This window comes from Glossina fuscipes, unplaced genomic scaffold (assembly GCF_014805625.2).
Source record: "Glossina fuscipes isolate IAEA_lab_2018 unplaced genomic scaffold, Yale_Gfus_2 114, whole genome shotgun sequence".
NCBI lineage: Eukaryota > Metazoa > Arthropoda > Insecta > Diptera > Glossinidae > Glossina > Glossina fuscipes.
Window position 1 is genome coordinate 3703414 of NW_023998457.1, and position 25140 is coordinate 3728553.

General features: G+C 34.8%; 1 protein-coding gene across 4 annotated transcripts in view; it reads right to left on the reverse strand.

The window, feature by feature from the left end:
• The window catches only part of LOC119639940 (afadin), a 67401-nt gene that overhangs the window by 6805 nt on the left and 35456 nt on the right, over positions 1 to 25140 (reverse strand). Inside the window, exons 6-17 of one of the 4 annotated variants that reach the window (XM_038037682.1) lie at positions 22970 to 23157; positions 22711 to 22875; positions 15523 to 15644; positions 12163 to 12217; positions 11727 to 12052; positions 11027 to 11218; positions 7888 to 8356; positions 7236 to 7760; positions 6931 to 7178; positions 6752 to 6870; positions 1115 to 1261; positions 866 to 1025 (exon numbers count right to left, since the gene is read on the reverse strand). In XM_038037682.1, coding sequence (XP_037893610.1) covers positions 866 to 1025; positions 1115 to 1261; positions 6752 to 6870; positions 6931 to 7178; positions 7236 to 7760; positions 7888 to 8356; positions 11027 to 11218; positions 11727 to 12052; positions 12163 to 12217; positions 15523 to 15644; positions 22711 to 22875; positions 22970 to 23157 — 2716 coding nt within the window. Of the gene's footprint in view, positions 1 to 865; positions 1026 to 1114; positions 1262 to 6751; positions 6871 to 6930; positions 7179 to 7235; positions 7761 to 7887; positions 8357 to 11026; positions 11231 to 11726; positions 12053 to 12162; positions 12218 to 15522; positions 15645 to 22710; positions 22876 to 22969; positions 23158 to 25140 lie in introns of all 4 variants that reach the window. The other 3 variants (XM_038037683.1, XM_038037685.1, XM_038037684.1) reach the window with 3 other exon arrangements.

Consider the following 25140-nt stretch of genomic DNA (forward strand, 5'->3'; position numbering starts at 1 on the left):
GATTCTGTAGATGGCCTCACATTTATATAGAACATGATGGGACATTTAGTTCGTCCCTTGGCAGAATCTGCATGAATCGGTATGGAATATACCCATGATTTTCAGATGATATCTGAGGAATTATGACTAGTGTAGAAACAGGTGAATAAACATAGGCCGCCTGTTTTTAGAACGTGTCCTATCAGAAGATTTTATGAATTTTTTGTCTGCCGTTGTTTTGACCGTTTTATTCTGTGCCCCTTGCGATACCAGCCTATTAATATGGCTTCTTGACACGCCACAGAAGAATTCAGGACCTAACATGGCCCCTCGGGGTCTCCTGTTTGCTTACGTTGCACTCAAAACCCGAACGACCAGGCACCCATATTAGGTGGACTTTATTGTGCCTGCCTAGCTCATTCAGTGTTTGAAGATATTCCAATACAAGCCCCTTATATTTGAACTATACACTCGGTCTATCTTAATTTTCTCGCCGTTTTTAAAACTCTACTTTGTGAATATGGTCCAAATGCGTTTGTCGAACTGAATCAAGCCTTTACCCAATCTCCAATGTTGACAAAAAAGGTTTTGTTTAAATACAATGTTGATAGTCGATCAAAGACGCCCCTCAGAGTAACCCTCAATTTAACGGATGGACCAGTGAAAATATTTCATTATTCTTACGGGTGAAGAATACAAGTACTTTGTGACATATGGAATTTCCCTAATAACATTAGAAACCTTTGCCTTTGTGGTGGGTATAACAAAATCAATTTCAAGCTGAACTCTCAAGACCATATAACTGCAAAATCGTTTAGAGATAAGAAATGTTGCAAAAAAAAAAAAAAAAAAAAAATTACATCTAAATAATTTATTACAAACTAACCTTTCACTTAAGATCGGTTGTGTCTGATTTTGGTTGCGATAAACACTCAAATTTTGGTAGAAACCTTGTTCACCATTGTTGCCATTAGTATTGCTATTAGCTGGAGGATTGCTGCTGTTGGCCAAACTATGTGTGCTGCGTGATTTTGAATTTGTCATAGCTTTAAAGACATTGAAAACAAATAAATTTTTTTTTATTAATTTTTTTTCTTTTCTTCTTTTTTTTTTAATTTTCCATCGAAAAACTTACAGATAGCACCACTGCTGCTATGATGATGTAAAGCGGGCACCGATTTACTATTAGGTAAGTGTGTAGTGTTAGAAGTAAGGGGACCACCTAAATTTCTACTATCCGCACCCATGCGTGTTAAATCTCGTTCGGACATGCGGCGGTTACCTGCCGTTATAGCAGAGTTACAAATGGCATTAGAGTGTTGATGGTGAAGATGATTGAGTTATTGTTTAAGCATGAAAAATAAAAAAAAAATTTTTTCTTCAAGTTAATTAAGTGAAATTATTTTAAAGAGAATTTAAAAATAATTCAAAAAAATAAATAAATCGTAAAGTAAAAATCAAGTTATCACAAATCAATGAGAAATCATAAACTGAAAGAAAAGTCGAGAAACTGAAGCCGATTAATTTAAAAAAAAAACGAGCTTTTAATAGATGCTAGAGTTGCATAACACATTTGCTGAGTTGAGTTAAGAATCGAGGTGCCAAAATTTTTTCATTTCTAATATTAACAAGCCTTGGAAATTTCAATAACAAATAACAAACGATCGCAGCCGTGTCAAATGGCGATTTGAAATAGTTGTTGTACCCAGTTTTACATCACATCTGATACAGATACTGTAGATGAGGGTTTGCGTCGTTGAGGCAGATTACGCCCATTTAATCCAAATTAAATTCCATTGTGGCCCTCGACTGGTTATATTTGTTTTTATTTTCAGTCTTTCATTGACGAGTGACGATTGTGAGCCTATCAGCAACAGAAGCACACATGAACAGACAAAGCTAAGTCGACTCATAATATGAAATTAATCAAGGTATGCGTTCTAAGCGAGAAGCTTTCTAAACACTTAAATAAACTTTTAGAAGGCTGTGTTCTGTATTAATACCAATTTATGAATCAACGTCCGCTACGGAATGTAACTAAGTAAGAAATTAAGCTTTTTGCAGGCGTGGTTGTCAATGTCATGGATATTCCAAACTGCATCTTTTTATCGCGAGTTGCAAATGTGAGAATTTCAACAACGAATGACAGACCGACAAACATAACTAAATAAGCTTCAAATCTTTGTCTGATCAATATTATATGTACGCTAAGGAATACCTGGTGAACATATGTGAATGTTACAAATAAATAGACAAATCTAATATACTTCCACGCTTCAATCGCGGATATAAAAATAAAAAGAAACAAAACATGATTGTTGTTTTAAAAGAAGGCTAAAAATAAAGCAAAAAAATAAATTCTCCTGCCCTATATATACGCTAAAATGTTAGGGGAGCTTGGCTGTACGTTTACCACAGCAATGAATAGACAGGTGGACAGACGGACTGACAAATATGTCCTTGATTGGTCGATAATATGTAAACTTTACACATTTTGACTAAAGAATGCAATTTCGACATTTGATACTATTCAATAGGCGTCGTCGATTTTTTCGAATTTTTTACAGGTGCGACGAAACCACCCATAGAATATAAATGCAAGATTAGGGGGGTTTGCAAGTAACAAACAAATAACTAATATTTCTTTTCTTTTTGAAAACCGATAGCCCCAAGTTATATTGCACTGTGAATATATCCTCGAATCGATTTAGCCCAATTTCAATACCAATCTGCATAGAAGAGCTTCCAATATTTTTGGCAAATTTGAAGCAGCTTTTTTTTGCGATCAGCATAGTGCTTACTACAGAATTTATGCAGACAGACAGATGAACAAACCTAAATCGGTTTAGAATTGATGGAGCTTCCCTCTGGTTGTTGCAAAAGTTTTAACAAAAATGAAAAACCCTTCTTCTTTCTGTAATGAATACACATGTAAGAAAGTTAAATTCGATCGGGATCGAATCTTTAATACCCATCATCGTTATCCTAAAATGTACAAAAGAAGTAAAAGAACAAAATTCTCTCATACTCTATAATATAAAGCGGATGCAGTTAATTTCTTCTATTTTCACAATAAAAGTATTCGTTATAGGGGCAGGTGGGCGTTGTAGGCGTGATCTTTGAAAACTTTAAGTCAATTCCAAATTCTTTTGCAAATTTGCATTTGTGGGAGAATGTTTACCACAAACACTACACAGTTGCGCATATAGACGAATAGGCGGACATGTTTAGGTGCATTCCTAAATTGAAACTGGCCAAGCATTTATATAATTTGGAGGGTTTCTGAATCTTGTTTCTGCACGTTATAAATTATAAATATTGAACAACAAAATTAAATTATCATGCACTATAATATTGTATAGGCGTGGTTGCATATTTTATGATTTTTCTACAGATACTACAGCATCGCCTAAAGAATATATATCCAAATTTTTTTAGGTTGATCTGCTTTAGTTTTTAAGTAATGGAAAAAAGCAAGAGAAAACCAATTTTTTATCCCTTTTGAAAATAGAGGAGTTCTGAGTTTGCGCGGTATTGTAGGCGTGTCCTTCGACCGATATGGTCCATTTTTACTACAAAACTGCGTGCAAGAACTTGCAATGTCACTGTCAAATCTGAAGTTGCTAGTTTCATTTTTGCGGCCAGGAACAGATATTACACAGACGGACAGAGGGATATGCTTAAATCGATTTAGAGTTTGCCGCTGCTCAAGAACATATACACTTTGTGGGGTCTCTGATGCTTCCTTGTAGGCGTTGCAAACGTTTTGAGAAACGGAATATACCCCTCATAGTTCGGTGATGGGTATAATAAATGAATAAATTAAATAATGTTTAGAAAATTTGGGATAATTTATAAGCTTTAAGATGGTAAAAGCAATAAATTTTAACGAATTGTAATAACATTATAAGGCAACCCTATTTTTTCATAACTACGATAAGAATTTATCTTTTTGATGGCAACAATGCCTCTAATTTTAGTTTTAAAATTTTTGGAAATTAAATAAATTAACTAAAGGTTAGAAAGTAAATTTAAAAAATGGAATTAAAAACTGAATTAAGTTAATACAAAAAAAAGCTTTCATGAAAAGCAAAAGAACCACCTCTTGACTGAATGTTGTTATCAGAAATTAAAATTGGCCAAATGTGAAGGCTTAGATGTATCATGGTGATCATTATCATCATCATTATCGTCATCGATATTATCTTCTATATCACTGAAGTCGTCGATAAATTCGTCATATTGACAGCAATGAGGGCAGGTTGACGATGAGGTTGTCGGATGCGATGAAAATGTCATAGACTCGCCCGATGAATTCGATCCGGACGAAGAAGAGTGTTTTTGTTGTTTACGCTTTATAGCGCGTACAGTTTTCGCTTTGGGGCAAAGTTTTATGCTATGACAACGTTGAAATTTTGTTGTTTTTATTGCGGTAGATTGATCGTGACAATGACAGCAGGGAGGACAAGTTTGGCCATGTTTAGCCGATCGTATCGAATGATAGGATGAAGGTGAAGATTCCGATGAATTAATTGGATATTTATTTTTATTATAACTAAATGTTTTGATATTCATTTTTGCTAATTTATCGTTACAGTGATGAAAATGCTGTTGTTTTTGTTCGTGTTGTTGCTGTTCGTCTTTAATAATTTCCTTATTAATATTAGAAATAATTCGTTGCTTAGTTTCATTATGATTACTTGAAATTGATTCATTTTTTTTTTTATCTAAATTTACTTCAAAATCTTGAGCTTCCGCTCCGTGCAAACTCCATTCTTTAAGTTGTTTTAATATATTCTCTTGTTCTTCGCTTGTCAATTGATTGACCTTCGTTTTATTAGTATTCGAATTTAATTCTTCGCTATACAAATTATTACAAGATTTTGTTAAACTGTTTTCACAATTGAAAAGTTTATGAAAATCTCGATGATTATTAAAATATTCAGTCATTTCTTTAACTTTACCTTCACCTAGAGATTTTGAAAATTCTTGTAAACCATTTGATGGCTTTACATTTTTTATTGGATTTTTTTCAATATCGTTTATATTGCTTTGACTATATGATTTTTGTTTAAAGGAACTATCGAATTCCGGCGATGTTGTGTAATTCTTTATAGGAACTTTATCAATTAATTTATTGGTCATTTGGTTACAATTTAAAGGCAATTTCGCGGGATTATCATCATTTTCTGGTGGTGTTGCTGGGATAATATTTATATTATGTACTGTAACGGGCGGAATAAGCGTTTGATTCGTATAGTAACAAGTGGAAAGAGAACGTCTTTGTCGCGGCTGCTGTTGTTGATAATAATTGAAATCGTTTAAACCGCCGCCGGACGAAGTTGATCGTATGCTATTTAGCTCACGTTTCGGTTTAAGAAGAACTTCGCGTGATTGTCGTCTCAATATTGGCATTTGTTCGACTGATTCGAGCGACGATGAATTGCTTCCATCCGAATTGTTATTATCTTCGGCCGCCGATGTTGAACGTCTCGAATTTAATTCTCTACGTATTCTTTGAATTAAAGGTATTTTCTCTTTTCCTCCTTTGTTTAAATTCTGTTCCTCTTGGGCCACCTTAGCGAATGACATTTGACTACTAATTCTGCTTAAGGCTTCGTGGGTTTGCGACTTACGACTCATCATATTTACATTGGCAATATCATCTTCCAAATCGAAACTAACACTTTTGCGTTGTTGGTTTTCCGCATTCGTATTCATTTTTCGATTGCTACTTGAGTTCATAATGCTCTTGGTAGTAGTGCTGGCAGCACTATTGGGTATTAATGTTTCTTTTTCTTTGTCGTCATCGCTAAGTGAATTTTCATCTATAAATGGTATATCTTCTTTGTTAGCTACCGAAGCTATTCCTTCCTCATTGAGAGGTTGATGCACTTCAGTGTACACGAAATTTGTAAATGATTCATTCGAAGCGGTTTTATTGGCACTTGATTCGGGTTCAGTGAAATCTTCAATATAAATGGAAGGTGGCGGTATATTTATATTACATGTACTGTTCGTACGCTTTCTTAATGGACTTGTGATTTGATATTGCTGTGGCATTGGCCTCATACCCGCACCCAAAGCATTTGAGATATTATGTGTGCTCAGTGATACTTCTTTGCTCATATTATATAAACTACTTGCCGACCGGGCTATCGGTCTTGTATCTCTGTAGCGAGGATCTATATGAAGCTCTTGATAGCCTCGGGCACATCTTTCTTCCAGTAGACAAGAAGCACTTAACCTGCGCACCGGCGGAGACGAAGGAGAATACATACCACCTATGTAAGAATTGCGTCGACTACGATTTAAGCTATCATCCGAAATGGATGAATGGTGACGTGGGATATGATATGAATGTCTTCGTTGTGTTGGCTGTAAATTATAGCTAGGAAGCTGCATGAATTGTGTTTGTGAATCATGTTGCAGTTGGGGATAAATTGTTTGCCCTTCTCTATGAGCGATTGTCTCGTCATCTTTTATTTTCATTTTAGCATTAGTAGTATGTATAAATAATTTTTAGCATTTAATTAATCGCAAAGTACACAAAGTAGTGGCAGCATGTAATAGAGGAAATTCAAAATGGCTTCTTAGTACAACAAGCAAATATATAATTTATCTACGGTGTAAGTGAGATAAGCAGTGTTACAAATTTGCTAATTATTTCAAGAGTTTACATGGAGCAGTTAAAATTTTGAATCACTTAAGTTACTAGGATATTTACTTTCTTTAAAAGATTCTTAGGAAAAGTACACATATATATACATACCACGTTGGATAACAGGACTGGGTTGTTGGAGAAGCGTAGCTAAACCATGATAAATGGCGCCTTGTTTCGCTACTTCTAAAGTGACGACAGGCCCCGTACGCACCAAATAATCAGCCGCTCTATTGATTGAGTACGGATTTAGTTTATCAATATATAAATTGTAATAGGGCTAGTATTACCTTTCTTGGGTTATACCAATAAGACTTTGACCATCGACACGTAAGAGTTGGTCACCGGCTTGTAGCCGTCCATCGGCATCGGCTGCTCCGCCGGGTACCACACTTTTTATATAAATGCCCAAACGTTCTTGACCGGCTCCCTTGGCGGCTACAATAGATAATCCCATACCGTTCGAGTTCTTTTGTAATTTAATAATTTGCTTTTCAGGTTGAGGCAACTTATTTGACATCGCACTAGAAGAACGCGCCTGTAACGAGTATATTGCTAAAACACTGCCAAAAATCAAGTGCAAAATAATTCTTACATTAAATTGATGCATATACACGGTCCACAATCCTATAGAGGTGGGCTGGGCAGCTAAGCGGCACATGCCCTGTTGTTGTAAAGGATTTAGAAAGTCAACCAATCCGGATGGTATGCCCCGGACAACGTCACAACTGAAACCGTCGTCGGGCAGCAGTAAAGCCAAATGTAATTCGGGTGTCTCTTCCAAGCGAATTTCACGGCCATCGGCACGTGTCAATTCATCGGCTACCGATTCAGCCATGCCCAAAGCGGTATCTACAAGATTCCTGGGTATTTTCTCTTGCTGCAGTAGAGCAGCCATTTGTAAAGAATTCAAACGAAAGCAAGTACAAGCTAATTGCTGCACGCCTTCAACAGATGTCTTGGGCGCTTGTAAAAACTGAGCGCATTGATTGATTTTAGCCAAATGACAATCGGCTGCTAGCTCTAAACCTTGACGTTCGGCCCATAACTCCAACAATTGTAAGCGCTCTGTCATTACCTTACCCCACTCGGCGGTACACATGTGAGAATTGGTAACAATCTAAAAAAAAAAAAAACAACATAACAACATTAATATACAAAAGTCATAAAAGTTAAAAAGAATGTTTTTAAGAAAACAAATGTTAACGAAAGAAAACTCAACACAAACATTTTTTCCTCGTGCTCACCGTATTAAAGCATATCACATTAATGTAATGGAATAGTTGGGAAAATAATTGTATCGTCAGAGCTGCGTTAACGCGACATCGTCTTAATAATGCCATTGCCGAGCCGAGCACTGTTAATACTAGGCCAGCAGCCGAACCATGATCGATAGTCTCGGAAAGGAATTGATTGAGAGTCTGCGAGAGTTCAACGCGAAAACAATTGACTAAATTACGAAATGCGGTCTGCACGCTTTCCGCCAACACTTCTTGAGCTTGTACCGAAAAAGCGCTTATGTGACGATCCGATTTAAGGAAATGCAAAAACTCTGAACTGTTCGCCATCCAAAAAGCCAGGATGCGTTGATCTTTATATTGCTCCTGAACTACAACATTATAAATTAGACTGGCCACGTGATGTAGAAATTTGGTTAATTTATGGGCACGTTCTGTAGGCTGCAGCTCTGGACGGTAGTGTGTTGAAGCGCGATATCTGTAAAGATAAAATAGCAAGAACAACTTTGAGCATTTCATTCACTCTTTCTCAGGTTTGGTTTCTTTAACTTAATTTTTGCATAAAAATTCAACAATTGCGTCAATGATTAGCTAATCGATTGTTAATTGCTTTATAGCAATTATTTACTAAACACAAATTTCCTCAACATTATCTAAATTATTCTGTGTAAATTAAATTAAGTGCAATAGTATTTGATGCAAAATTTCACTTTCATTTTAGTGATATATGACTCTTCCTTCATTACGTTTAATTGAAGTATTTACATATGTATTGCGTCAACGTAGTTCCGCTCAAAAATGATGTAAATCGTATATGTTTCTAGTCGGAAATAAATATTTCCAGTGCTTAAGTAGAGAACTATTCGAAAGTACATTTGATCAAAAGCTTGAGAGAATTCTCGAACGGATGATGTATAGGTAAAGACCCAACTTAACATTAATGGCAATGCTGAATAAACTGAAAAAAAATATGGCCCATACTAGAGGGAGATTATTGAAAAATTAGAAATTTCATACGGATTTTGTCAGATTAATTGTTTTCAAGTTCGGAAAAGAATACTTTAGGGATTAGGTGAAGGCATGACGTTTGAATCCTGCGTATATATCCCTGAAAAACTGGCGTTCATACGTTACCCATGACCGCCTTCATGTTTTTTTGAATATTATATACACGGACGCATGGACATGCTTAAATCAATTCAGAATTTGATGCTGACCAAAGTGTCTAAGGTTCCCTCCTCCGTGTTGCATGTGCTTCAGCAATATTAATATACCCCTCATCTTTACGTGTTGAGTATAAATATTATAACTTCCAAAATTTAGCTGTAACAAGTAAAAGCATTATAATGGACCACCACCCACCTTTAAGTACTACCCTACACTATTTCGCTTAATATTGATGTTAATGTTGTGTGTTTCCAAACCATTTCAATGGCGTTCGTCCACATATCGGCGTACCAAATTTCATCAGCATATATTAATATTAATAGCTCAACATCTTAACGTAGAAGACAGCAATGCAAAATGGACAGACGGACAGATAAGCTGGGTCTATCATAAGATAAGTCCCTCAGGATGTTGTATGCATCAATAAACAAATACACTCACAAATTACAAATGGTGCGGGTGTTGCATATCTCTTAACAAAATGAATACATATCCATCTTGCGGTAGGGAATATGAAAATGCTGAAAGCTGGGCAAGTTTCTAATGCCTTTTTGGAAGTGCGTACCTTCATGCCAATTTCCCGTTTCCGTTTATTCTCACGCTGTGTTAAATATTCTGCGCCTACTCTTTGATATTTCTAAAATCACTCCCCCTGGAAAACAAGCACACATTCAGCTGACTGAATGTCACCAAAAAAGACTACAAATATTTAATCGGCATCCTTCCTACAATTTGAAAATGACTCTCTGTACAATTGCAAACGGAATTTTCAAAATGAATCGTTTTGTTTGCACATTTCATAATTCACGTCATCCAAGGGGACTCATATATTATCAAAGTAACAAGGCAAAGTGTTTCGAATAAACACACATAAGACCAAACAAAAAAAAAAAAAAAAAACTGTAGAAGTATTTGCGTAGATATTAAAAATTCTGTTCATGTATCCTTCGAAAGTTCAAGCTAAAATTCAAAGTTTACAAAATCACAAAAAAAAAGAAGAAGAATCATAAATTCACAAAAAATGGGCAACTAAGCATAGAAAGAGAAAAAATGACTACGAAAGTACTGAGAAAGTTTGTCTTGGAATTTGTAAGTAAAAAAAAAAAAAAAGAAGAAAAGAAATTTGTATAATATTTAGGACGAATCTTTTGATTCCTACCCTAGAGTTTTGATATAATTTCAAGATCGCACATAACTATAGCCTCATTCGATTCATATCTATCGGATGCCCTTTGAATTATTTTAAATTGTAATCTTATAGCGGCATTTTGTCGAATGCCTTCAATGCTCCCATTGCAAGTCTATTTATATAGTGAGTCTTATTAGTATATATGATCTTTACATTAATACGGACCTGTAAACCCGACTTACAAACTGTCAATAGTTTAACTGTTTTTCTTACGTAAGTAAGTAAAAATCACGCAATTTTAGGACTGCAATGAAGGAGAAAGAAAATATGACTTTATTAGCTTTTTAAAATTCATGATTAGGTCCCCATGGGCTGTCTTCACCAACTCATTCCATTTAGAGAGTATTAAAACAATTGTAAGGATTAATGCTATTGCTACTAGAAAAAGTTTTGAGATCGCAATCATGATGTCAACGGGCGTACAGGCGGACACATCTGCGGACAAGAGCCCTCCTCACTAATTTTCGAACTCGTTCCAGTTAGAGTGTATTATGAATAAATTTTAAAGATTACAGTGGGATATAAGTGGCTTCCTATAAATATTTCTATAGGTTGCAAGCTTTTAATGTAACTAATATACTTGACACTAGGATAAGCGCTACAATAAGACGAATTTTTACAGAGAGATTTGATTTAAATATAAAATAAATGACTTTAGATAGAAAAAGTTTTGTAAGAAATTGCTTTGCATAGTGACTTTTGTATAGTCAAGATATGAAAAGCGATGTAAAGCAAAGTATAAAGAATACATTTAAGAGAGTAATCAATCAAATAATGAATTGATTTACTTACCTGGCACATAAATAAAGCGAATAGACAGGAGCTAGTTTAAAATGCGGCGAATTTACATCTAATTCGGTGATTATGTGTCTTAAAAATAGATCCTGATGAGTTTCAGGAAATTCTAAAACAGCTGGTAATATGGGTTCTTGACCTTGAGACTCGACAATGCTCATAGCCGAGCTTGAAGGTAATTTCGGTGATCTAAAAAGAAATCTTAATATATTGCACAAGAATATATATTTTATCTTTTATCGTTTTATAAATATATATATATATATATATATATATATATGTATTTATATATGTATATATTTTTTAATTAACATACATACATACATATATACATACGTACATACGTACATACATACAACAACACATATATGTCAATAATGAAACTGATAAAAAGGAAAAACAAAAAAGCGAGGAAAACATTAAATGCAAATAACAGAGAGAAAGAGAGAGGGAGAGAAAGAAATTAACATAAATTTGCAATGAAACGAAGATTGAAATATTTCAAAAATTGCTTTCCCTTTTTAAAGTGACAAACACGTGTGGTATCGTGTATATCTGTTGTGTATGAACAAGTGTGATTGATTATGAAAAAAAAAAAGCTGAAAAAAATTGATTCTTTCGCGTTAATAATTTAATAAAAAAGCATTTTTTTTTTTTTTTTATCTAAGAATCAATGGTTTTTTTTGAAGAAGCTTACCTTTCTTGACTATTTGAACCAGCGGACTTTAAACTGGATATTGATTTAGTTTCATTTTCCAGATTACCTTCTAAACTTTGAGCATCACCACCGCTATAGCTGCCGCTACCGGTTCCTGTATGATGATTATTACTTTCATTACCATTCGCACGCAATTTACCATCAACTTCCGTAAGCTCAGCAGAAGTATGTGGATTGCTTGATTGTTGTTGTCCTTGTTGTTGTTGCTGTTGTTGGTGATGATGATGTTGATGCTGCTGCTGTTGTTGCGGTTGTTGTTGTTGCTGATGATAATGATGATGATGTTCATATTCACTTTTATGCGTCTATGTTATAGGGTAGGTTAAGTTAAGATATATAGGGAAAAATTTGATATAATAAAATTTCCGCTTTTCATAAACGTCCCCGAAAGACGTTACGATAAGCTTGTACGTACCGAACTTAATGCTCCATCTTCATCATTCCAAGAGCCAGGAGATGTAGGAGACCGACTGTTTTCAGTTGTTGTTGTTGTGGTTGTTTGGTTTTTTTTATTTTTATTTATGTTGCAAGTGTAGTGTATGCGTGTGTATCAGTGTTTTTTTTGTTGTTGTGAGTGCAATTTTTTTTTTGTTTTTTTTTTAATAACAAGCACACAATATAAAATTTATGTTATCCGACAGAAAAACGAAAAATGCACGCACAAAATGAAAACAAAAAAAAAAAAAAAAAATGAAAGAAAAAATGGTTAACATAAAATGAAAAGAAAATGAAAATTACAAATAATTATTGAATTTAAATTTATTTTAAGTAAAGGGATAAATAGTTTAAAGAAAAAGCTTTTAAAATTTATATTTATATGCGCAAAAAAAAAAACAATATGAGTTAAGTGAAAGATGGTAGGCATTATATTTGGGCAAAATTTATTTTTTCTTTTCCAAATACTTTGCCTTAGTAGGTAGGGTAAGTTGCAATATAAATGCCAGTTGTGTACATATTAGACCAGGCAAGGGAAACCAACAGGCTTCGGACCTATGTAAGAGAGTAAGTGTTTACCAAAAATTTATTTTTTCCCTTTCCAAATAGGCCTCAGGAATTAAGCACATTGCGATACAAAAACGCTTGCACTGACTCAGTTCTCTATACATTGGAGCAGACATAGGAAACCGTTGGCCCGTGGAGCGCCGTCAAAGGATATGTAATCGGTGCAAATTAATTATTTCCTTTTCCAAATAGTTTGCCTTAGTAGGTAAGGCAAATTGCAATACAAATACGATTATACTGGCACGGTTGTCTCCTATAAGGCGCTTATGGTTTTTGTATACTCTGTGGAACGAATCTGTCGTATTACAGAGGCGTCTACTGTGTATCTTATTCATAGTTTACGCTTTTTAAAAAGATTTTCGTTTACGTCTTGAATTGACTCAAAAACAATGCCTTCTAGATGGTAATTATACCCTACACTTATTGTATCACAAAAGTATATTAATAAGTATATCAAGTTTGTGCGAATGTACGTAACACCCGGCAGGACTTGAGATCGATTCAGAATCGCTTTTTGCACTCGCCTGCCCGTCTTGTTTCATTGTGTTCAATCCACGGTAATTCTTGATATATTTTCGGCTTTCTTCCTCGGTGGTAATTGTGCGGCAGTCTATTTCAGGTTCAATATATCTTGCCATCAGATTATAAACGAATCCTATCAAACATTATTATCTCTCGAGTCTTAAAAACTTATTTATGAATTTTCGAGCACCGATTTCTAGATTTTGTCTATCGCATATTCGTTCAAGATCAAAATCATCTGACAGAGGACTGTTTGTTCATTGGTAGAAGGGTGTATTAATGTTTTGCGGACGTACGCAACAGCTAGAAAGATCCAAGACAAGCCAAGATGCCGATCAATTCAGAATCATTTTGTGCATCGATTTAAGCATTTCTGTCCCTCTGTCCGTGTTCAATTTACAGATCGTAGTTTTTGATCTATTTGAATGAAACTCGCCAAAATGACATGTTCTGGTCCTAAGACTAACGCTATTGGTAATGGTTTGGATTGGACCGCATTTTCGGGCACTTCCTATAGAAGATTCTTATTTCGAAAAGTCGTTATATGAATAACAGTATGAGTTAATGGTTATTCGTGACCCAGTATAATGCTTTTACTCGTTGTGGCTAGCTTTTCCTAGTTACGTCACCGAAAAATGAAGGGTATTCGGTCAAAATGTGTGCAACATCCACAAGGAAGCCTCAGAGAAGTAAGTATAAGATAAGGCATACACATTTTTAATAATAGGCAAATTTTGAATCGATTTAAGTAAGTCAATCTGGCCGTCTGTATGTCTGCTCATGTATGTATGTACTTATATATTGATCATTAATAGGGAAGTACACCAATAAATATTTGTTTATTACATTTTACTATAAACATGGTGGGTATAAAAGTTTCACCCGCAGCGGATATGATCTGCTTACTTGATTGCTTAAACTAGCTTACTTGCGATCCGATCTATTTGTACTACGGGTTTAAGCGGCCTTTGCAAATATTTGTAAAAAGTTTTAGATGAATATCTGCTACAGATCGAAATTTATAAAATCTTCTTTATCATGAAAAATTATTTTAATTTCATCTGTGGATATTAGCCAGGCACATATATTGAAGATGCGGTTTTTTATAAGAACTTCGTCAATTATTAGAGTTGTATTTTTGAGAATAGCATATGAGAAATCGACTTGGAATATTACCTTGATCAAGTTTATAGTATTGTAGTAGTTCTAAAGGGCCCTAGGAATGGACCAAGAGCAGTTATGTAGAATATGTAGAACCCTGCCTTGTATGCAAACGCAATACAATGATTTTAAATTGCTATCTGTGACTATGAGTAAAGAATAGGGAAAAATTATAAATTATATCTTATACCACTTATTGTATTGTAGAAGGTTGTATTAAATTTGTGCGGATGTATGCAACACCCAAAAAGACTTGAAATGGATTCGCTTTTTATTAAACCCACCGTTTCAGAATCACTTTCCGGATCGTTTTAAGCTTACCCGTCCAACTATCTATTCGTGTTGTTTTCATGTGTTCAACTTACAGCTCGCAATTTTTGCAGTATTTTAATGAAAATGGAACTACTTCCCATAAAACACCTAATTTTGAAAAGTCGTTATGTGAGAGACAAGTAAAATTAGTTTCTGAATCATTTTAAGCTTTTCCGTCCCTCCGTCCATCTATCCGTTTCTCTTGTTTTCATATGTTTAATCTATACCTCGCAAATTCTTGCAGTATTTTGATGTAATTTGCTACACAGATGAGATGAGGGCGAACGCCATTAAACATGAAACCACATATTCGACTACTTCCCATATAACACTGCATTTTGATGGTCCGCTATATGAATACCTATGGGATGGCCTAGGGTATTTAATTGTGTGTTTACTAGTTCGTTTCAATTTTCGAGCTTTCGAGTAAGGGGCTAATCTGGTACAGAAGTTTGAGTTAGTCAAGAAATTTTTTTGTTATCACAAACGAAAAGGATTTCAATTGGATGCGTAAACATAAGCGAATTTTTCTTTTTTTTTTGTGCTTATATAACATTATTTTTTCAAGGATGGTGATAAAATATTTTTTAAAAGCTTTTTCTTCTCATACTCTATAAATGACATGAACATATAAAAACAGATTACTAAAATAACACATTAATGGTAGTGAGATTTTTGGAAAAAAAAAACACGTCACACAATAGTACGAGGTTTGAGTTGTTCAAGTGGATGCTATTGCAAATATATATATACATATATATGTATATTTATAACTTACCTTTCGTAGAGACATGCTGAATCCAATTGCGACTGCGATAAAGCCAAATTGTAACGACCGTCCGTTGGTGAGTCAACGAAACGATAAGATGCTACACGACCGAACATTACCACAGAACCGTTCTACAAAAACAAAAAAAAAAATAAAAGAAAGGACAAATCAAATATTTATTCGCTTTCAAAATAGTTTTAATCAAAGCGAAAAACGAACGAAAAAAATGAAAAAAATAATAATAGAAAAAATAGAAAAAAAAAAAAAAGTTAAAAATCACAGGCACGTCCAGCGTTCACAAACTTTTATAATCAACTAAAAACAGGGGGCGGCGTTTGATATTAACTAAATATTCTGTTGTACTTTTGTATGAACATCGAGAACAACATTGAATCGCAACAAATTTATACGTAAATGAAGAGGTTTTCGATGATTAAAAAGGGGTTAAAAATTATAAGCTACTCTTCACTTGTTTTTCTTTCTTTCTTTTTTTTTGTTTTTTTTACTTTGTTTTTGTTTTTCTTGTATCGACAATTAAATCTTCTGATTGTTTTGAACGCCCCCTCCAGGAATTTAAATAATAATAACAGTTAACCTTTCCGATAGAAAAGCAAGACAAGAATAATATTTCGCTCAAGTAAAATGTATTAACAAACACCACTAGGCTTGTGTTCGATATATTATATCGTTTATATTGTGTAACTTATTGGAGGTATCGTGAGTTGTGTACATTATTATATTATATCGTATCGGTTATATCGTGGATATTTTAAGCTATAATTTTGTACATTTTGAAATTATCTCAGCTGACTGTTGTTCGAGTCCGTAATTTTGTTAAAAGACGAAAACTAGCAGACTTTCTTAGGGATTCATTAGGGATTGATTTAATTACAAGCTTGACGTCACTTTGACGAGAACTTTAAGATTAAATTTCGTTTTTAGGCAAAGTTTTGAAAACACACGTGAGATTTCAACGAATAGGCTGACGGACTGATATATGTGGCTAATAACACTAATGGAGCGTATAGGTTTTTTTATCTGCCAGACATCTAACAACATATAGTTATATAACAATACATACTTATGCGGCCTGTGGCGGGTGTGAGAAAAGCAGAAAGAGAAAATTAAAAAATAAAATTTGAGTTTTTTGTGCATCTAACATTATCAACTTATCTTGCTTACTATATACATTTATATAACCACCTTTTAATTCTTTACAGTGATGCTTCTACGGGGTTTGTGCGTTGAACTTAAAGTGTAGAACAAGCAAAGTCAACTAATATCCTACACTACCCTGCAGTTATCCATGTATCGACTTTTCGAAATAAGAGCGTTGTATGGGAGCATCCAATCCGAACTACTGTGAACTAAATTTATTTATCTAGATAAGATTTGGAGATCTTATTCGTGAAAGCAACAAGCGAACGCATAGACAGATGGACGCCATCTTACTTTAATAGGCAAAACAAGAGGAAAAGCTTTAGTAGGCAGCGGTGAATTCGAATCACTTCGTCCTGTAGTTTAAACATAAGAAACGAAGACAGACAAACGGACAGACAGTCGATCGACATATGGTGGATGTATCTCAACTTCTTCTGGGTGCTGCATACAACCGCGCAAACTTAATATACTCTTCTGGTGCTAGAAGTGTAGGATACAAAAGTTATTTGTTATTCGCACGATGGCATATACGAAAATGCAGTTCGTAGAAAACAGAGTGTCTGTAAGGTTCCCTGCAATATTTATAACAACTTTCTTAACTGCTTACACAATTGTGCTTATCATGTAACGAATATCACAGCTCTGGCTTTTTCTATTTCTAGATTTTTTGGATTTATTATTATTCTTCTCTTTTTCAGTTTTTCTCATTTTTCTTTTCTTTTTTTTCATATACATGTATTTCAATAGAATTGGATATGTATGTGTGTGTGTTAGTGTATTTCTATAGAATTTTTTTTATATGTTCTTGGTAGCAGAATAACAAATGATTTGAATTGATATTTGGTTTGTAAGCTATTTTTTCATAGTGACGTGTGAGTGTGTGTTGTCCTTAAATTTCATTTACTTTTATGTTTTTATCAGGTTTAAATTTTACGTTTCTTTTTGAATTTCACGTCTGCTAGTTACGTTTTCTCAGCTCCTCGTATGTTTAAGTGGCTGTACTCGATATCTAGGAAACAAGGCTATCGACGATGGGGCAATAGTACGGTCAACATCTGTGGTCATGCTTATCCATGCACACCGCTGCCAATACTAAAGCCCAGGCTAGGGATTCCAATCCCTGATTGTCCTTTGAGCCTTCTCTTACTTGTGTCACATCTACGTTCTTGCTTCTCCGCCACAAGTTGATAAGAGCAATTATATCACCACTTCCCCCGTCGACGCGATCACATCCTGGGCAAAGTTGAAAACATGCAGATCTTCACTAAGCATATAAAGTTGCGATATAACTTTTTCTCCTGTAGGATAGTCCGTCCTTTTATTGTCTGAATAAAGCGCCTTATGTCCAAGGTTGCCTCTGCTAATATGTAAGTCTCAGAGGAGCGCAGCTGGATCATGACAGCATATTCAAATGCAACGTTCTATGTTGTTTACAGGTGTAAATATACAGATTGCTTCTATAGGAGGATGGCGTTGGTTCTATTGTGTATGCTATTAGTCACGTTTCACTTATGAATATTTTTGAACATCCCCTTCGAGTTTTTTAACTATGATCCATAGATGTGCAACTGCCCGTACAAACGAAATGTTGCTTTAAGATAATGTGCCGCAACTCTCGAAAGTATTATACACATCGATAGCAGCGCACATCAGTTGCCCTGTGGTCCATAGAACTTAGCTTCTCCTCCTATCGTACGACAGCAGTATACGAGCCCTTAAGAGCTTAGGCATTGCTTTGCTATTCTAATCGGACTAAAAGTTCGCATACTGAAATGCCAACTTAGTTAAGAAAATAAGAGGAACAGATGGAAAGTATGGCGGGAAAAATATTCGCTCCTAAGCAGTCGACCTTTAAAGATATGTTACTTCTGTCCTGTTCTCCTGCACTTGCTGTTTTCTGCTCGAACAAATTTGTAGACATTTATCCGGTGTGCAGGTCAGTTCTAAGGTAACTTAGATATGGACTTAAACCATAATCTACAGGTGATATGGGAAGTAGTTAAAAAAGTGGTCCGATCCCAAATATTTTCCTTTTTTATATTTAATTTCTCTTAATTTTAACCTAAGGACAATCAATGACTAAAAGTTATGGACTATATTCATTCTTCTAGGTAACTAGGTAAAAGTAATAAACGGACGCATAGACAGACGGGCTACATCGTTTCGGGTGTTCACTTTAGTCGACAAAACAAGTAAAAAGACTATAGTGGGCAGCGATTCGCCATTGAATACCCTACACTACCTTACAGTTATTTATATAACGACTTTTCAAAATAATGCGTTATATGGAAACTAATCGAAAAAGTGGCCCGATCCGTAGCGTTCATTCTTGAGCCAAAACATATGAGTATAAAAAATTTTGCGGACTATAGGTGAATACAGGCAAACAAGACGGACAGACAAACTTAGAACGATTCAGAGAGTGATTCTAAATGTATGCTTGCACCACAAATTGTGTTACGCACAACGAATAAGGTCGACGTCTTTGAGAAATCTAATACACCCTCTATAATGGACAGAGTTTTAAATAAAATGAATCATTTTATTGGCTTTGCAATAGATTCGATTTTCTCTGTTTTTAAAAATTAGATCAATATTTTATGATGCCAATATTTGCGCTTGTATATGTGCGTTTGCGGTTTTTCATTTATTCCAAATATCTTTTATAAAAATGCAATAAAGCGAAACGGAAATTATTTATGTAAATGCTTCAAATTCTGATGGTGCTGACGTATGAATGCCACGCATGAGGAAGGGATTGTGACGAAATTGGGAACGAATTACAATCTGGAAATAAATTCGAAGCATCTACGAGTTTGGGTACTTATAAGTTTGTAAGATTTTTTTTTTCTTTATGCAAACTCCTAAAGTCGGTGCTTTTGCGTAAGAATTTTGTTTTTTCTTTTTAAAGGTTTATAGCGAAGGACCTAATGGATTGCCAATATATAATAGAACGTAATAATAATAACTGAAAATGATAATACTCCATCTACCCGGAATAATCTCCTTCGTCTACTATCCTCCGAAATGGAACGGATCAAGACCGTACAAAGGCAATCTAACCAAAAAAAAAAAAAGAAGCGATTTACTGGACTAGCCTCCGCTTCTCCTCTCTTCCCTTGCACCGCACATTTCTTCAGCATACCGTCAATGTTATTTCTGATGGCCTGCAGCCAAAGGGCTCTTATGTTCCTTTCGTCTTCCAGAAAGTTATATCTCTTAGCAACGCGGTGCTGATCCATGAACATTTCGTTCGCGAAATCTCTACCTTATTTTTAATGAGATAAATTCAATCGCTCCCTCGAATTTTATCGTCATGAACATTCTTGAATCGATGTCTAAGACGAAGCGATATGTTAAACTTTGTTTTGCGAGGATCTTATGCTAAGAAGAATTCGTTCATTATTATAACAGCGGTTATGATATACAATATATACCACAGCTGGATCTCTTGGACACAATATGTCCAACTACTGGGTACTGAGTGGTACTGGGTAATGTCAGGGTGTTAGACCCCCTCTCTTCCAACTTTTATTGAATTTATTGCCTTTAGACATGCTGCAAAAACAGCTATAACGAATGGTTATAGAACATTTGTCGTTTTTTCAGGCAGCAACATAGCCCCTGCTTTTAATAAACAAAACAGATGTAAGTAATCAATATGTATGTGAAACACATGAGATGATGTGCCATCTTGTATGGGCGGTAGGTCACTGTGGCTTTTTGTAAACTACCCTACACCACTTGTGGTACGGGGTATATTAAGCTTGTACGAATTTATGTAACACCTAGAGAGGCTTAAGATAGACGACATTTTATTATATTGATTCTTGCCTGTCCATCCGTCCGTTTTTTTTCTTTTCTTCATGCTAGGGCAATTTTTGAGATATTTTGATAAAATTTAGTACATGGACGCGTGCTAGCCTAAGAACGCACGCTATTGATAATGGTCGGAATTTTTAGATCTTGTTTTGAAGAGTCATTATATGAACAATTGTAAGGTATTTTGTGACGGGCCGCGGTCCAAGATGGTCTTTTTTCTTGTTTTTTCAAGGTATTCCCCAAACACATTATTTGCATTTGCTTGCCCACAGTAAACATTTGAACTCGAAAGAGAAATTCTGCAAATTACAAGGAAAAGGCAAACACATATAAAAAAAGTGCGGTAAGAAGATTACCTTGCTTGCTGATCATCACTCATCAAATGACGGCGAATCTATTGACTTTACTTTTCTTTCTTTTTTTTTTTCTTTTTAGACCAATCACACAGGAGATGTGGACCCATCCGTGTAACAAGGTAACTGTCCAACAGAAGACATGAAAGAGAAAATAATAGGGGGATGATGGCCGCAGCCTACTGGATGTGCAACCAATTGGAAAGTGGTATGCCTTTACCGACTGAGCACACAGTCAAAGTAAACTCTACCGCATTGAGATTTGAACCCGTGAACATACTGACTTGATTGACAAACTGATCACACTTACTCAACTACTCACGTAGAGAATGCATTAAGGGTCATGCGAGGTGTCACAGTTAAAAGAATTTCAATGCCAATTATAAGGTGTCAACGAGAATGCAATGGATCGTTCAGAAAGCACATCTAATAATGTTCCGCCACAGTCGACGCAGGCGAAAAGATCATCGGGTAACGGCAGCGGTTTATAAAGAGATTAATTGTAATGAGCTAAAACTTTATGCGGAAATACGACAAGGATAGACGGAGGAATCAGGTACACCCATCTCTTTTTTTACACGATCTTCAAATAGCACTGTAAAAGAAATTTTTTTCTTAAATTCAAATTTTGACAGTGTCTTACAGAAGCTTGACAATAGCAACAGTTAAGAGAGAATTTCAGCTAATAATAGCTGATTTAATTCGTTAGCGCTTGAAAATACACTTTTTTACGCGAATTTTTCTTTTTAGCATCTTGTATGGATCTTGTGGACTGAATTCTTACTGTACAATAATTTTAATTTGTTTTTTGTTATATAAATGAAGGGTTTTTGTTTGAAGAGTATGTAATATGGATTTGATTACTACTTCTTTGTACGGTTTTCTGGAAAAATAGATGAGGTTTTTTCATCTCAGACAATCTTGAAATATTGTTAGAAATATCAAAATGTGTGCCATATGTCGAATGTATTTTTTTACCCGGTTTTTTTTGCACGGTTTTCTATGAAACACATCAGCCGTCTAAAAAAAGATCTGATCAAATTTACGGTGCGCATCACCCTAATCTTTCCATATTTCTACTTTTACCTTTAGGGACTTTCGCAGTCTCAATTGTACAGTTCTACACGGTTGACAAAATTATTATGCTATACTTCTGTCAAAAAAAAATCTATAATTCTATTATGCATTAAGTTATTACTTAATATAAAATTAATTTTCCTTTTTCATTATTTATATATATATATATATTTCTTTTTTATATCCACATTTAGACATACGTCACATAATAAATAAATTTGAAAAGAAATGTTAAATAAAATAAAAATAAATATATAAAAAAACAAAAGAAAAACAAATCAATACATAACGCGTATGATTGACGTAATAAAAAACACTCACGTGCAGGCAAATGCAAGCATAGTGCTTTACGGACATATATACGCACACAATGTCAAAGAAATTAATGTCATCAAATATATTGACCCAGAGTTAAAGGTTGATAACACAAAGTGTCGACTGCTTAGTAATTATGTCAAAAATGGACGGATATACTGGTTAGATATTAGAATATGTGCGCATAAAAGTGATTTTCTGACAACGCATTAGCCTGCACTCACTCATACATTAACAACAACAATTTGATAAACAATTACTGAAAGCGCATAATTAATTTAATGTCAACATCAGCTAATACGTACGTACAAGCATATGCAGGTATGCAAACATGCCAGCAAACCTGCGTACATATGTATATTGTTGTCAACTTTACCAAATTGCCATTACTTTGCCTATCTCTTTAGTATATATATATATGTATATATATATTGCGTTTGCGTGTTTGTGAACGTTTTGATTTACTTACATGTAAAATTGTGGGTTGGGTTATATGGTGACCATTGACAAAGGTCAAGGCATCTGTATGTAGCGGCGTCACAGTGCAGACACCTTCCACAAGTGAAATTAAACAATGACGCGGCTGTATAGATGGTCCAAACAATTGCAAACAATTAGTATTCGCCGAGCCAACCTAAAAAAAATATAAGCAAAAGATTTTTCCATAATTCTACACACACACACACACACACACACACACACACACACACACAATATAATAAACATACCTCGACCGGTTCGTTGCTTAACTTAATGCGTCGTCCACCATCTCCGCTATGCGTAACTTCTACTAGCATTGGTCCCTCACGTTCGTGGGATATATGATTGGTCCCGTTGGCAGCTCCTAAAGGCTTTTTCTTACGTCTACGCGGTTGCGAATCAGCTGGACGTCTTCTCACATGAAACATTATGGAACCTTAATAGAAACCCATGCAAAAAATGAAAAAAAAAAAATCATTACATTGTTTTAATTAAATGCACTAATGAAAACTTTCTAAAAAAAAAAATAGTAATATTACTATGTATATTCATTTCCACCAGACTACTTTTTTTTTTTTTAAATAATAGTTTAATCTTTTTTTTTTTTTCCTTTAGAGTTAGAAGAGACTTCTGCTCTGAAAGCTTTTTCGTTTGCTAATGTTTGAGGTAATTTAGTTTCCAGTTTTACTGTTATTTTTATTTTTTATTTTTTTTCTATGTGTACTCTCATTCACTCTCGTACGTAGTATTTAGAAAAATATATAATTCTTTTTTTTTATATAGAGAAACAAAAACAAAAATTGAATTACGTCCAATAAAGGTTTGTTGGAAAAGTTTTATGAAACAAAAAAGCACTTGCAAAACTTATAATCACTTTAGAACGAATCTTGTTACACCCACCATTTCGCGTAAATATATGTGAAAAGTCGTAAAGCATTTTTGGTAATTGAGATCGATCTAGATAATATATATATATATATATATGTCATCTTCCGGTGATTCATTTTCAAAAGTTCAGAAGGAATCATCAGAGAACCCACAAAGTATTTATTATATATATTCTTGATCAGCATGAAATTCTAAATAGATGTCCATCTGTCCGTCTGTTTAATGTCTATTACAAACATTCTTCTGGCTAACGGCTTCAAATTTGGCAGAAACATTGGAAGTTCTTGCATGCAGGCTGGTATTGAAAATGGGCCAAATCGGTCAAAGGACACACCCACAGCATCACGTAAACTCAGAACACCTCGCTTTTTCAAGAGGAATGAAAAATTGTTTTGGTCATTACTCATAAACTAAAGCAAACGAATCTACCAAAATTTGAATACATATTCTATGGGCGATGCTGTAGTATCTGTAGAAAAATCATAAAAAAAGTAACCGAGTCTGTCCAATATTATCGTGCATCAAAACTGAAATTTTTCTCAACGCCTCTATAACTCACAGACGTAAACTTCACAGATCTCACAACGTATATAATTTCTTGACCAGTTTCAAATTTGGATTGCACCTATACATGTCCGGTTGTTCGTCTGTCCGTCGGTCTATCTGCGCAACTATGTGATATTTGAGGTAAAAATTCTCCCGTTAACGAAATTATATGCAAGAGAATTTGGAATTGACTAAAATTTTTCCAAGGACACGTCTATGGGTTAAAACTTGAAAATCAGCCGTGGCCGTGTCATATTGTGAAGCATGAAAATTTAGTGCTTTCACTTATTTTGCGGTTTTTCGAATAACGTTGATTGGTATAAAAAATTCGGTCACGACAGCATAATTTCTCACTTGTTTTTTTTTTTTAAACATGACCCAATCACTCAGAGAACGTCCCCTATTTGTGCAACATGTTGACTGTCAGAAAGAAGAGAGGAAAGAGAAAGACATAGTGCGACAGAGGAGGCAGCCTAGTGAGTGTTTGCTCAATTGTTATGCGTTAGGCCTTTACCGCCTGAGCACACACTATAACTACTGCCAAACAAAAATCTATAGCAATTGAGATTTGCACTGAAGGCAATTTAACACAGTCTTATAGTCCCCTTATTTTAAATGACAAATCACACAGGAGATGTCCCGTGGAGGAGTAAAACGGTGATGGTCAGAAAGAAGTGTGATGAAAGAGATACGCAGAGCAAAGGCAGCAGATTAGGGGTTAGTGGTAAATAAGGTCCCACTGCACTTTCTTTAAATGAGAATTACGCGGGGGATGTCCTCTATATGAGTAAAACGGTGATTATCAGAAAGAAGTGGGGAAAAAGTGATCGAGTAAGAACGTAGCCTGCGATTAGCGGTAGACAAATCACCCTGTTTATCAGAAAGAACAAGAAGTCGCATCCGCACTCCAATCAGCAAGTGTTATGCTTTTATTGAGCAAGCATTCACTATAGTTATGATCAAACCCCAATCGAACATCTCTACC